The sequence below is a fragment of the Theropithecus gelada genome, chromosome 2, assembly GCF_003255815.1.
Source record: "Theropithecus gelada isolate Dixy chromosome 2, Tgel_1.0, whole genome shotgun sequence".
NCBI lineage: Eukaryota > Metazoa > Chordata > Mammalia > Primates > Cercopithecidae > Theropithecus > Theropithecus gelada.
The window spans coordinates 141,533,028-141,547,238 of NC_037669.1; the positions used below are offsets into that span (position 1 = coordinate 141,533,028).

The following is a 14,211-nucleotide window of genomic DNA, read 5'->3' on the forward strand; positions in this document are numbered from 1 at the left end:
TGATGGGAGTGCTCATTTTTATAACATTTTTGCGTGCATTCACACCGTTACATCTCTCTCTCTCTGTCTCTCTCAGTCTCTGTCTCTGTCTCTCTCTCTCTCTTCCCCTATCCCTTCTCCCTCCTCTCCCCCTCCCACTTCCTTCCCTCCCTCGTCCCCTCTCTTTCTCTCTCTCTCTCTCTCTGTCTCTCACACACACACACACACTCATATTATTTCCAGAGAAGTGCCTCAAGGGTGCTGTACTACTAAAACAGTCCTGCAAAAAAAAAAAAAAACAACCCTCTATTGTGTTTAACATCCTGTACTGAAGCCACTCCAGTCACTTTCTTGAAAAAAGAAGCAGAGAAGTCTTTTAGAGTAGGTTTCTCAAGCTCTAGTATTGACATTTTGGTCTGGATAATTCTTTGTTGGGGAGGGCTGGGGACTGTCCTGTGAATTATAGGATGTTTAGCAGCATGCCTGTCCTCTGCCCTTGTCTGTGCTAGGAGCACACACCCTTGCGGTGATCAAAAATGTCTCCAGACCTTGCCATGTGTTCCTGGGAGGGGGCAGAATTGCCCTTTTGATTTAGAGGGAGTAGCTGATTTTTAAATGTTTCATTCAACAGGTTTCCCTAAAATATTTCAGACATTTAGGAAAGACATGTCCGAAATGAGTATAGATAGGTAAGAAAATGTTTTCAAATTTCACATTTTTTGAACCCAATAATGTTTACCTTTTGAATAAACATGTTAGGAAGTAGAGTAAAATAATCCAGGGCATTTATGACTTATTTATTTTTAAAAGTTTTTTTTTTAATATACACTGGTAGACACTTTGGAAGAGAAAGGTTCCCACTTATCCCCAGCTTATTACCTAGCTCTAGAGATTACATGTCCACTTATCAGTGTAACATGAAAGAATAACTATATGTCATGGGTACAATTGTAAGTGCTTGAGAATTTAGAATATAGGCTTTAATTGGCTAAATGCAAGAGTGACCAGGGACACCTTTTGTGGAAGAGAGTGGAACTAATGGCCTTTCCTTTTTCCTTCCGTCTCTTCTTTTTCTTTTTATTGCTATTAGCCTTCAGGCACTTTAACTATAAGAAGAAGATACCAGAGAAATGCCTTCTGGAACATCTTTGTAAATACACACTGAAATCTCACACCAAACCTGAGTCAGTGATCTTGAATTACTAGTTACCCTAACTTTGCTTTTGTAAGCAACTTTTAAATTCTTAAGTTTAAGGAGAATTGTTCTGTCTCACTTAGATGTTTTTAGTTATCCTTTTAATTAAATTTGTAGTAGAGATAAGGTACGCACATGGTTAAAAAAAATCAGACTATACAAAGGTGAAAAAGTGACAGTCTCCATGCCCTTCTTTCCTCCTACTCCCATTCACCTTCAGTTTTGTTTCCATTATTATTTAAAATAACGTTTTCATTTCTTGGTTTATCAGTTTCTTATGTATTGAATTCCCACCTCTCCACTTTGGTAGTTATATTATTTTTAGTTTTTCTAACATTTAGGACTTTGAGGTATTTAAACCTCTACTTCTTGATTTATCAGTTTTAGTATCTATTGACGATTATGAAAAATTAACATGTTAATGCACTTCCTCCTTCCATCTCTCTTCTCTCCTCTTTTTTCCCTATTAACAACAAACTATATGATGTGATTAAAATGCAATATATATTTACATAAAGTTATATTACTTTCCCAAGCTTTATTATGCTTATATTATGGGGCTTGTTAATTATAATTAAAGTGCTCTGGAGTTGTTTCTAAAAATTGAAAACCAATAAACAATACTCACACTTCCATGTTAACAAACCAGTAATATGATTGAATCTATGGACAAGAAAATATAATCTTATCTCTGTAAAACTTGTCCCTTAAAAAGTAAATTTTTGCCGGACGCAGCGGCTCACTCCTGTAATCCCAGCACTTTGGGAGGCTGAGGAGGGCAGATCACGAGGTCACGAGTTCAAGACCAGCCTGGCCAACATAGTGAAACCCCGTCTCTACTAAAAATACAAAAATTCGCCTGGCATGGTGGCGCATGCCTGTAGTCCCAGCTACTTGGGAGGCTGAGGCAGGAGAATCGCTTGAACCCGGGAGGTGGAAGTTGCAGTGAGCCAAGATCGCACCATTGCACTCCAGCTTGGGCAACAGAGTGAGACTTCATCTCAAAAAATAAATAAATAACAAACGTTTTTGACTCTCCGTTGTTCTATCTATCCGTTTTTCTGGGTTGGCTCACCAGTCACACTTTGTTGGTTCCCATATTGTCTTCTTTCTTTTGTTCCTTTTCCTTTTGCTGGAGAAACTCCTCGGGTGAATTTTTTATGTAGGTCTCATGGATAGTCAAATTTCTGAGTTCTTGCCTGCCTTGAAATTTCTTCATTTTGCCCTCATACTTGATTTGTTAAAAAAACAAAACAAAAGAAAACCAACCTGCCAAAAACAAGAGATTTAAAACTATTTTTCCCTCAGAGTTCTAAAGACATTGCTTCATTGCCTCCTAGTAGCCCATACTGCCTCACCAGTCTTATCCTCAGACCATTCTGGTATATAATTACTTCCTCCCTTTTTCTTCTTTTCTTCAGAACTCCTCCTAGATGCTGTTGAACCTCTTCGATAGATTCTCCATCTTTAATAACATTTCCTTTGTATTTTCAGTATCTTCAGGATTTTTGATGTTTGTTTACCTGCTATTATGCAGCCCTTGTACAGAATTTTTTTATTGCAGGATTCATATTTGTCATTTCCAAGAACCAGTACTTGTTCTCTGATTGTTGCTGTTCAAAATCATTTGGTTTGTTTTTTGTGGTTTTTTTGTTTTTATCTCTTTGAGGGCACTGTTCTAATATATTAAAGTTCTCCTTTGTTCTTTGTATTATTTTTTCTTTCAAAGTCAGTTGTTCTGTTTATTTCTCTTGCTTTTTCTCTTCAATGCTACTGATTTTTCTTAAGTGGTAATCCTTTGTTGCCCATTTATATTTTTAAATGAATGACTGATAAATAGCTAGAATGGAATCCTTCCCTAGCTTAGTAGTTCTGTTTTCTGACAGAGCTTGCATGGGAGAGTCTGCTATGATCCCTGTACAGGTGGGTGGGGCTTATTAGAGTCACTTCCTGTGGAGTGTCTGGGCAGGGAGGAGTCAAGTTGGGTAATCCTACTATTACTAGAGTTAGGACAAGGACACTTCAGTGTATGGTCGTGGTTTATTTGTTTGTTTTTGAGACAGAGCCTTGCTCTGTCTCCCAAGCTGGAGTGCAGTAGTGCAATCATGGCTCACTGCAGCCTCCACCTCCTGGAGTCAAGCCATCCTCCTGCCTCAGCCTCCCAAGTAGTTGTGGCTACAGGCACGGAACACAACACCTGGCTAATCTTTTTATTTTTTGTAGAGACATGGTCTCACTATGCTGCCCAGGCTGGTCTTGAACTCCTGGGCTCAAGCTATCCTCCCAGCTCATCCCCCAAAAAAAGATTTGATGCAAACACACTGAGTTAACTTTACTGAAGAGATAAGAATAGAAGAAAATATTTCAAATAAAACAAAATCAGTATTTTCTATGTGCATTAATTAATGGATTATTAAATGTTCTATATTTAGAAGACCTGCTAACAACTATAGAGGTATACTGAAAACTAACATTTTTGTCAAAATTTCAGAAATATTCATCATAATTTGTCTCCAGGAATTCCAATATCAGTACAAACAGAAGAAAGCTGGCTCCAAGATTTGTTGGATAAAGTGCAATCAAGTGAGTAGTTTGACTTCTTAGCTTTTCCTGGGAGGAGGGATTGCATATTGGAAGTATCAGAGGTGTAGAAGGCCAGTAGAGCCAGATTTTAATCCCAGCCCCAACACATACTAACCTTGTGATGTTGGGCAAGTTGCTTACCCTCTTTGAGTCTTACTTTCTTCATCTCTTGGTAATAGTCATACTGTCACAGGATTCTTATGAAGATCAAAACAAGATTAAATATTTTCAGTATTCAATAAACGGTAGCAATTATGTTCACATCAAGAAATAATCTGCCATTATATTTTTGATACATATCTTTATTTTTATTATAAAAGTAACATATGCACACTTTTTAAATGTCAAATCACTGAGCAGTAGACAATCTAATAATTAAAATTTTAACTTTTCCAGTATATTTCCTTTCATCTTTTATATTCACATTTTATTTTAATTATTTTTTATTTTATGTCATTTATTCATCAAATGCTTACTGAGTACCTACCATTTGCCAAGCACCTACCATTTGCCAAGTACCTATCATAGGTTTAGCCTGTAATGGGGTATCAGCAGTGAAAAAAACAAACAAATCCCCTGTCTCAGTGATATTAACGTGTGGGAAGTGGAGGTGATGGTGAGAGCAATAATGTATAGAATAAATTAGTAAATACGTAAAACATTAGATGATGTAAGTGCTAAGAAGAAAAGTAAAGCAGGGAAGGGGGTGGAAAGTGTCGGGGGTTGGAGGTAGGGTGCAAGTTTACACAGGGTGCCTAGGGAAATCTTTCCTGAGAACCTGAGGTGTTTGAGCAAAGACCTACAGGAGGTGAGAGAATGAGCCAGGACAATCTCACAGGAAAGGTGTTCCAGGCAAAGGAACAGCAAGTACCTCCTTCTAGAACAAGAGGCCAGTGTGGCTACAGTGGAGTAAGCAAGGAGGAGAATCTTAGGGGATGAGGTCAGAGAGATCTGAGGACCAGATCTTTCTCACTGGGAGTGAGGTGGGAAGTTGCTGCAGAATTTGTGCAGAGAAGTGATATAATCCAACTGGCATTTTTAATGACTGCTGGCTGCTGAGAAAATATGAGGGCAAGAGCCCAGAGATTGAGCCCTGCAGCACTCCATTGTTAAGCTGGGGACATGAGGAAGAAACTAAGGAAAAGCATCCAGTGATGTAGAATAAAAACCAGAAAGTGTCCTAGATACCAATAAAATTTCAAAGAGGCAGGAATGATCAACAGGCTCAAATGGTACTCAGAGGTTAGGAAGATGAGGACTGAGAACTAACTACTAGATCTAGCATGTAGAAGTCATTGGTTATGTGGATAGGACCAGCTTCATTGTAACTGTGGGGATAAAAGCCCAATTGGAGTGGGCTCAAAAGAGAGTGAAGTAAGTGTAGAATAGAAATGGAATCATACTCCACAGTCACATTTCATTGCTAAGCTTTTAATGGTACAATGGTGTAATTAAAACATCAACATAGTCTTATTTTTTAAAAGTCAAAAGATACAAATCAAACAATAATTTCTTTCAACTATTACCCTCAGTTTCAGATGTCACCACTATTATCATGTTGGTGTGTATCTTTCCAAATCTTTTTCTAAGCTTTTGTATCCGTATAAAAGTGTAGTAGTGTGGCCGCTTTTGTTTGCTGCTATTTACATGAATGGTATCACACCGAATCTGTTGTTCTACTTGCTTTTTAACTTAATTGGCCTTGAAGTTTTTTACCAGTAAATACAGGTAAAAATTCTTTGTAATTGTTGCATAATAGTACATAGTATAGATGTACAATTATTTATTTAAAGATTCCCCAACTGATGCATAAAATTGTTCCCAGATATTCATTTCCACAGTGTTACAGTAAGCTGCCTCCTCTTTGTGTACACACCCGAGTATTGCTCTAAGACAGATGCCAAGAAAGTGGAATTGTTAAGTGAAAAGTTACACATTTTAATCGTCACCTTCCTAAAGAGCTGACCCAACATATGCTTCCATCAAAAGGGTTATTGAGACCACCCTTTTCCTACCCTTTCCCATATAAGATATTGTAATTCTTTTAAATTTTTGACAGTCTGGTAGGTGGAAATTATTATTTTATTTCTTAATTATTATGATTATTGCCAAGGTTGAGCATCTTGATACCAACATATTTTTTTTGGTTACTCGATTATCTTCTTGGAATTAAGCAAACAGTGTTCATATCTTTTGCCCATTTTCCCATTGGGTTGTCTTGTCTTTCTTGATGTTTATTTTTTGGCAGCTCTTTACATATCTGTAATACTTCTTTGAATGTTGTATATGTTGCAGATTGCTCCTCCTAGTTTGTCTTTTACATTTGCTTGTGGTCATTTTTGTTATATATAATTTTAAATTTGATGTAAGTAAATCTTTTCCTTGTGATTCTCACATTTTGTGGTTTAAAAAGTATTTCCCTAATTCAAGAATATACGTGTATTTTCCTACATTTTCTTCTAAAACTTCTAGAATTTTACTATTTATCTTTAGCACCTTAATCAATATGGACTTTACTTTTGTGAATGGCTTAAGAAAATAACCATCCTTTTTCCCCCAAATTTTGTCTCTATACTACTCCTTAACCAGTCCAACCCTTCCACTCTGCTTCCACACACACACAAATATTCTGTTCCACTGAACTATTGGTATTTTCCTATACCAATATCACACTATCTTAATTTCTATGGTTTTACTTATTTAATATATGATAAACCAATTTCTCCCCTCCTTATTCTTTTTCAAAATATTATTCCTAGTTATTCTTGGGCACCTGTTCTTCCAAAAGTATTTCAGAATCAAAATTCCATTGAAAAATCCCACCAAAACTACATTGACTATGTAGATTAACTTATGAATAATTGATACCTTTTTAATATTAAGTCTTGCTTTGCAGGAACCTAATGTACCTCTCCATTTTTTTTTCTGATCTTCATATATATACATTGTATATACTATATATATGAGCCTCATAAAGCTCTTATTAGTTTATGCTAGGTATTTTATAGTCTTTCATTGATGTAACCAACCATTGGGATCTTTTTTCTTTCTTTTTTTGAGACAGAGTCTCGCTCTGTCGCCAGGTTGGAGTGCAGTGGCGCGATCTCGGCCCACTGCAACCTCCACCTCCCAGGTTCAAGCAGTTCTCTTGCCTCAGCCTCCTGAGTAGCTGGGATTACAGGCACGAGTCACCATGCCCAGCTAATTTTTGTATTTTTTTTTTTTTAGTAGAGACAGGGTTTCATTACATCGGTCAGGATGGTCTCGGTCTCCTGACCTCATGATCCACCCACCTTAGCCTCCCAAAGTGCTGGGATTACTGGTGCGAGCCACTGCAGCTGGTCAGAATCTTTTTTTCTATTGTATTTTCTAATTGGTTATTGTTAGTCTATAGGAAAACTATTGATTTCTATGTATCAATCTTGTATCTGACCCCCTTGCTGTACTTCCTTATTCATCCTAGTCGTTTGTCAGTTGAAAGTCTAGTGGACAATTACATTTCATGTGAATAGTGGCAGGTTTTTTGTTTGTTTGTTTGTTTATTTGAGACAGAGTCTCGCTCCGTCGCCAATAGTGGCAGTTTTATCTATTCTTTATTGGTTTTACTTAGCAGTTGTTATGGTCTAAATGTTTGTGTTCCCCTCACATATTGAAACCTGATCACTAATGTGATAGTATTAAGAAGTGGAGCCTTTTGGAGATAATTAGGTCATGAGGATGCAGCCCTCATGAATGGGATTAGTACCCTTGTAAAAGAGGCCCCAGAAAGCTAGTTCATTCCTTCCACCATGTGAGGACACAGCTAGAAGGCACCATATATGAACCAGGAAATGGGCCCTTACCAGACACCAAATCTACCGACACCTTGATCTTGGACTTCTCAGCTTCCAGAACTGTGAATATAAATTTCTGTTGTTTATATAAGGTACTCAGTTTATGATATTTTGTTATAGCAACCCAAACAAACTAAGACAGAAAATTGCTGCCAAGATGTGGGGATGCTGCTTATGAACCAAAAAGTATCTGAGACAGGTTTCAATCAATTCACAAATTTTTTTTGCCATGGTTAAGGACATGCCCAGAAGAGATTTAAGACAGAGTCACTGAAATGGTCTTTGCCTTCCTCCAAAGATGATTTTGAGGGCTTCAATATTTAAAGGGGAAAAGCAGGCCGGAAGGAAAGGAGGAAGGAAGTGGTAATCCATGTGTTGCAGGAGAAAAGGAGCAGATAGGGGAATAGTCAAGTATGTATTCATCTGGCACTCAGTAAATCAGTGCTTTATATAAGATAAAGTGAACGTAGAGTAGCTACCCATGGAGATATTTAACTTTTTATCTGTAGCTGTCTGCTTAGAACAAAAGAAAGGGTGGTTTCTTACATGACTCAGATTTTAGCTTAATTTTTTCCTTGTGGCATAGTGAATTGGGTTCCTGAGTTTTTATTTTCCATTCACATTTCTTCTCCCCTTTCTTTTAAAAATGTTTCATCTTTCTGAAACATACCAAAAAATAAATAAATAAATTTTTAAAAATAAAATTTCTCAGAGAAAGCATTTTAGAAAAAAATGAGTCTGGTCTCAGGTTGTTTCGGATCTTTCATGGCTAAAACGGTTTTAGCAGTTTGTGAAGTCTCATGTCCTGTGAAGAAAAAATAGAGGAGGAAGGGAGAAAAACAACAACAAACAAAGGAACAATCCTGGAAAACTGCTATAGGCCACATTACTCTGAAATCCATACATCACTAGGCAGGTATGAAAGTGGCTTATGTGTGTAAATAAGGTTGTTGTTATTTTCTTCTAAAGTTTAAGTTTTCTAGCTTCAGTTTGCAGGGCTTTACAAAAGCACAGCTTAGTTTTCAGTGATTCCCAAATTGGGGAAAATGGGGGAGAAAAGAAGGAAAAAAATTGAAAACATTATTTTGAAGATTTGTAACCAAGAAAAATTAGAATTCAGTCCAAACTGTAGAAAATAATAAAAATTGAAAAACATTAGTCAAGACAAGAATCTAACAAGTATACTATAGGTTTGGAAACATAATTTTTCTCTCTCCAGTTTCCCATTTTTACTAAAGACAAATCCTAATTATTTGTATACAGTGCAGCAAGAATAATTATTTTTACATAAACTTTTAAATTGGCTTAGATGCAACTTTTGTTCTGTAGAAAGAATCTCGGATAAGACTTTTTTTAAAGTTGAGCCCAGCCATGGATTTGTACCATCAAATACCTATGAGTTGGGTGATCCTCTCTCCTCTTGAAGTTCCAAGATAAAACTTGGGGGCCCTAGGCCTGTCAGAAAATGACATTCTTTACTTACCACAGGTCAGGAACTCTGTACAGGGACTGTATGGACAAGTATGAGGTCAGTTTTCCCAAAGGGCTTTTATTGGATCCATAAGTCAAATTCGATTCCTTAAGGAAAGCACACCATTCCAGTCAAAGCCTTGGTAAACTAACCAGTTTCTCCAATTGTGTTCTATCATAAATGAAAACAGATTCTCATTGCACTTATACAAATAACTGTATTGCTATAAGTTAAGAATGCTCACAAATAGTTTCCAAATTCTGGAGAAATCAGGTAGAAAACAAATACACTCCAAATTTTGTTCTTAGGAGTATACTTTACTCAATTGTTAAAAGCTGTAAATAGCTTAAAAGTTTTCTTGAGTCTGAAAAACAAAACAGAGGATCAGCAACGTTTTAAGCAAAAAGTTAAAAAGATTACTTCGAACGGGAAGCAGCTGATGGCCTCTCCGGGTGGTGGTGGCGGCCAGGCCAGGGCGGGTGGCACAGGGATGGCATGAGGGCCCACGGCCCAGGGGGCTGAGGCACCCGCCACCTGCCGCGGGGGCCACGCGTCCTCCATGGAGGCCGGAGAGGAACTGCTGCCGCTGGCCGAACTCAAGCCCGGGTGCCCCCACCAGTTTGATTGGGAACTCAAGCCCGGGCGCCCCCACCAGTTTGATTGGAAGTCCAGCTGTGAAACCTGGAGCATCGCCTTCTCCCCAGATGGCTCCTGGTTTGCTTGGTCTCAAGGACACTGCATCGTCAAACTGATCCCCTGGCCGCTGGAGGAGCAGTTCATCCCTAAAGGGTTTGAAGCCAAAAACCGAAGTAGCAAAAATGAGACGAAAGGGCAGGGCAGTCCAAAAGAGAAGATGCTGGACTGTGGTCAGATTGTCTGGGGGGTGGCCTTCAGCCCATGGCCTTCCCCACCCAGCAAGAAGCTCTGGGCACACAACCACCCCCAAGTGCCCGATGTCTCTTGCCTGGTTCTTGCTACAGGACTCAACAATGGGCAGATCAAGATCTGGGAGGTGCAGACAGGGCTCCTGCTTTTGAATCTTTCTGGCCACCAAGATGTCATGAGAGATCTGAGCTTCACACCCAGTGGCAGTTTGATTTTGGTCTCCACATCACGGGATAAGACTCTTCGCATCTGGTACCTGAATAAACACAGTAAACAGATTCAAGTGTTATTGGGCCACCTGCAGTGGGTTTACTGCTGTTCCATCTCCCCAGACTGCAGCATGCTGTGCTCTGTAGCTGAAGAGAAGTCGGTCTTTCTATGGAGCATGAGGTCCTACACGTTAATTCGGAAGCTGGAGGGCCATCAAAGCAGTGTTGTCTCTTGTGACTCCTCCCCCAACTCTGCCCTGCTTGTCACGGCTTCTTATGATACCAATGTGATTATGTGGGACCCCTACACCAGCGAAAGGCTGAGGTCACTCCACCACACCCAGGTTGACCCTGCCATGGATGACAGTAATGTCCACATTAGCTCACTGAGATCTCTGTGCTTCTCTCCAGAAGGCTTGTACCTTGCCACGGTGGCAGATGACAGACTCCTCAGGATCTGGGCCCTGGAACTGAAAACTCCCATTGCATTTGCTCCTGTGACCAATGGTCTTTGCTGCTGCACATTTTTTCCGCATGGTGGAGTCATTGCCACAGGGATAAGAGATGGCCACGTCCAGTTCTGGACAGCTCCTAGGGTGCTGTCCTCACTGAAGCACTTATGCCGGAAAGCTCTTCAAAGTTTCCTAACAACTTACCAAGTCCTAGCACTGCCAATCCCCAAGAAAATGAAAGAGTCCTCACATACAGGACTTTTTAAGCAATGCCACATCTTGTGTTTCTTTGTAGCAGGGTAGATAGTCCTGTCAAAGGGAGGTGCTGTAATAATGGGCCAAACATCTGGTCTTGGATTCAAATAGCATTTCTTCAGGATTGTGAATAGAATGTAGCAAAACCAGATTCCAGTATACTAGTCATGGATCTTTCTCTCCCTGGCATGTGAAAGTCAGTCTTAAAGAAAGAGATTCCACTTGCATGGCAACAGAGCTTTACCTTAAATCTTTAGTCCAGTTACGAATACCAAGTGTTGAACTCTTTCTAGTCGTTTTGATTCAAAGTGCAGTTACTGATGTTGTTTTGATTATACAAGTAAGTAGGCCTCCAGAGCCTCTCTAGTGGCAGAGCAGCTCACACTCTCTCCACTGGGAAGGATGGCTTCTGTCTAGTACCTATCCTTGTGTTACTGATGCAGTGGTAGCATTGGTTCAAGTTCTCTCCTGCTGTGGTCAGAGTTGCTTCGACGTTAGCCAAGTGCTTTTCTTCTTGGGCTCCCTTCTGACCTTCAGGACAGTTTTCCTGGAGCCATTTGGTATGAGGTATTAATTTAGCTTAACTAAATTACAGGGGAATCAGAGGCCATGCTCCTGACCGATCCACACACTATTATTGGCTTTTTTTTTTTTTTTTTTTTTTTTAACAATGGTGTGCATGTGCAGGAGATGACAAATTTGTATGTCAGATTATACAAGGATGTATTCTTAAACTGCATGACTATTCAGATGGCTACTGAGTTATCAGTGGCCATTTATCATCACCATATTTATTTGTATTTTCTCAATAGTTTTGGCCAGACCTCAACAGATGTTAAGGTACAACTGTGTTTTTCTCGATTATCTAATAACCATAGTACTTAAATTGAACAGTTGCAAAGATGTCTTAATTGTGTAAAGAATTGGTGTAGTCATGACTTTAGCTGATACTTTTATGTACAAGATCTGTCTCTGCTGTTTAACTTCATTGGATTAATCAGCTGGTTTCAACTCTACTGCAAAACAAAAATAGCTCCTTAAAAGTACTGTTCTCCTTCAGTGGCATGTAGTTATCTAATCAAGACACCTCATTCAAACAAAACCTGCCTTAGGAAAATTTAATATATATTAAATTATTTTAAAAGAAATACAACATTTTATTCTTTAGCTTTCTTAATTGGTGCTTTATGGAGGCCAATGTAACATTACAGGACTCATTGAGAAAGTTGAGGAATTTCCTCTACCACCTTTGTTGCTTGAAGAAAAACATGTCTTTTCAAAATAAGAGGATTTCATTGAAGGAAAGAAAAAAAAGATTACTTCAGACTTCTCTTAGTCTATGCAGTTAATTCCTGTTCTGCTTGATATTCATGAATATTTCAGCTTTCCACAAGTCCTGAAAGCTTTTCCTCTATTCTGATGTCACAGTCTCTGAAGTTATCAGAAACCTGCATTTGAGAACACCTGTTAAGAGTTTTATAGCTGATTATAAAACCAGCTATAAAACTTTAGTGCTTCTAAAGAGCACAAAAACAAGATAACAATTGCCTGGGGATGACAAAAGTTTTAAGGCAGCCATAATTAAAGACACAATTGACAAGAAAATTTGTTACCTCTGTGGTACACAATAATTTAACACAATTATAATTATTACTGATAATGTACATTAACTCATATCAAAATTATAGGAGTTTTCCATAATTTTGGAACACATACTAATAGCATATTTATACAAATACAGGCCAAAGAAAACCAAACATCATTTTATATTTGACAGTGCTTCCTGCATAATTTTTATACCAAATAAGCCAAATATGTCATTTTTGGACTTTAAAGAACCTAATATCTTAAAGGATTAATTAGATCAGGAAAAGACATAATTTATAATTTGATTTTGAAAGTTTGTCAATTATCAAAGGTTTAAAACACTTGATATCACAAAATAGGATCACAGGTTATTGTAAAATAAGTCATTTCATTTAACCAAAGTGATAACTGAAGGATTTCAAAAAAAGAGCAAAAACCTTCATTCTTTGAGAGAAGAGACTTAATTTTCCAAATTATAAGCCCTAGTAAAGACAACATGAAGCCAATTAAATTTGTTTTTCAAATTTTTATAAATATTCTATAAAATTTTAATCTTGACCATAAGATATAACTTCCATAGCCTTTTGTAACCTTTTATAAACTTTATGAAGGAATTGGTTAATGCTTCATGAAAACCTTGTTAAACTGACACAGGCGCCTATATGCTAGTCTTATATCAGTGTGCTTTTGACATTGATGATTAAAGAGAAACTAAACTTATTTTATCCCTCAAAATTGGCCCTTATAATCTCACGGGCCCATCACTTCCATGGTAGTCCCTGGGCCTTGAGAAGTGGAATAGCTTTAATTTCTGGCCCTGTGTCTTGGGAATGCAGTTTATTTTGATTGACATCTTCTACCAGGCCTGAAGATGGGGCCTTAATTGCTGTCAGTGTTTAAAATTCAGCAGGACTTGGTGTCCTTTTTAGACAGAGTCAAAGCCCTGTAACTCAATCTCATAAGTACTTTAAAAGTGCATACAGAAGGATACACAGATGTAATAACCTTAATTTTTAAAAAAATTTAACCTCAGCCTTTTTTCCTAAGCAAACCAAAACTTAATAATAATGTGACAACTTGATTATATAACTTTTTTTAAAGAAATCCTCTTATCATGACTTACACAGACCATTCATGACATGATTGGACTTTCTGGTTTGTCCCGAATATCCCTCTCTCTTAAACAATCAGTCATTCTACTCTAGGACTAAATTTACCATACAAGATTCTTTCTTTCTCATTGAAATTATTTCTCTTTAAGCTTTCTTACAAAAAACAAGCAAACAAACCTCTTTATTTTTATAACTTTCTTTACATCTCTCTTATTTCCTGGTTCCTTTTACATTGTTTAATACATGACCTTTAAATAAGCTTTGAATTAAACAAAAATTATTCACCTTTTTAAAAAGGACACCCTTTTTTTAAAAATAATATTTTCCTACAAATATATTTTTATTGGAAAATACCCAAATAATGAAATATCTATAATTTAACTTTAGATTCTAAATTATGATGAATTTGTCTGCAAGTATTTATCCCATTACATTTACCTAATTATTTTAATTGTTTACCTGAATTATTTATGAAAACTGTGATAGTCATCATTTAAAGTTATGGAACTGCCATTGCAAAATTATAACTGAGACAGTGAAAAAGATTTAACCCAACTGATTCCATCTTGCTTTTAACTTCCAAGCTGTCCTTGTTCATTCCTGGGCATAGGCTGAACTAGCTTTGGGAGGAACTTAGTTTATAATTTAGC

General features: G+C 37.6%; 1 protein-coding gene across 3 annotated transcripts in view; it reads left to right on the forward strand.

The window, feature by feature from the left end:
- Positions 1–14,211, forward strand: part of ERICH6 (glutamate rich 6) — a 45,795-nt gene that overhangs the window by 868 nt on the left and 30,716 nt on the right. For all 3 annotated transcript variants that reach the window (XM_025375633.1, XM_025375635.1, XM_025375634.1), the window contains 2 exons: positions 611–668; positions 3,666–3,757. In XM_025375633.1, coding sequence (XP_025231418.1) covers positions 611–668; positions 3,666–3,757 — 150 coding nt within the window. The remainder of the gene's footprint in view (positions 1–610; positions 669–3,665; positions 3,758–14,211) is intronic.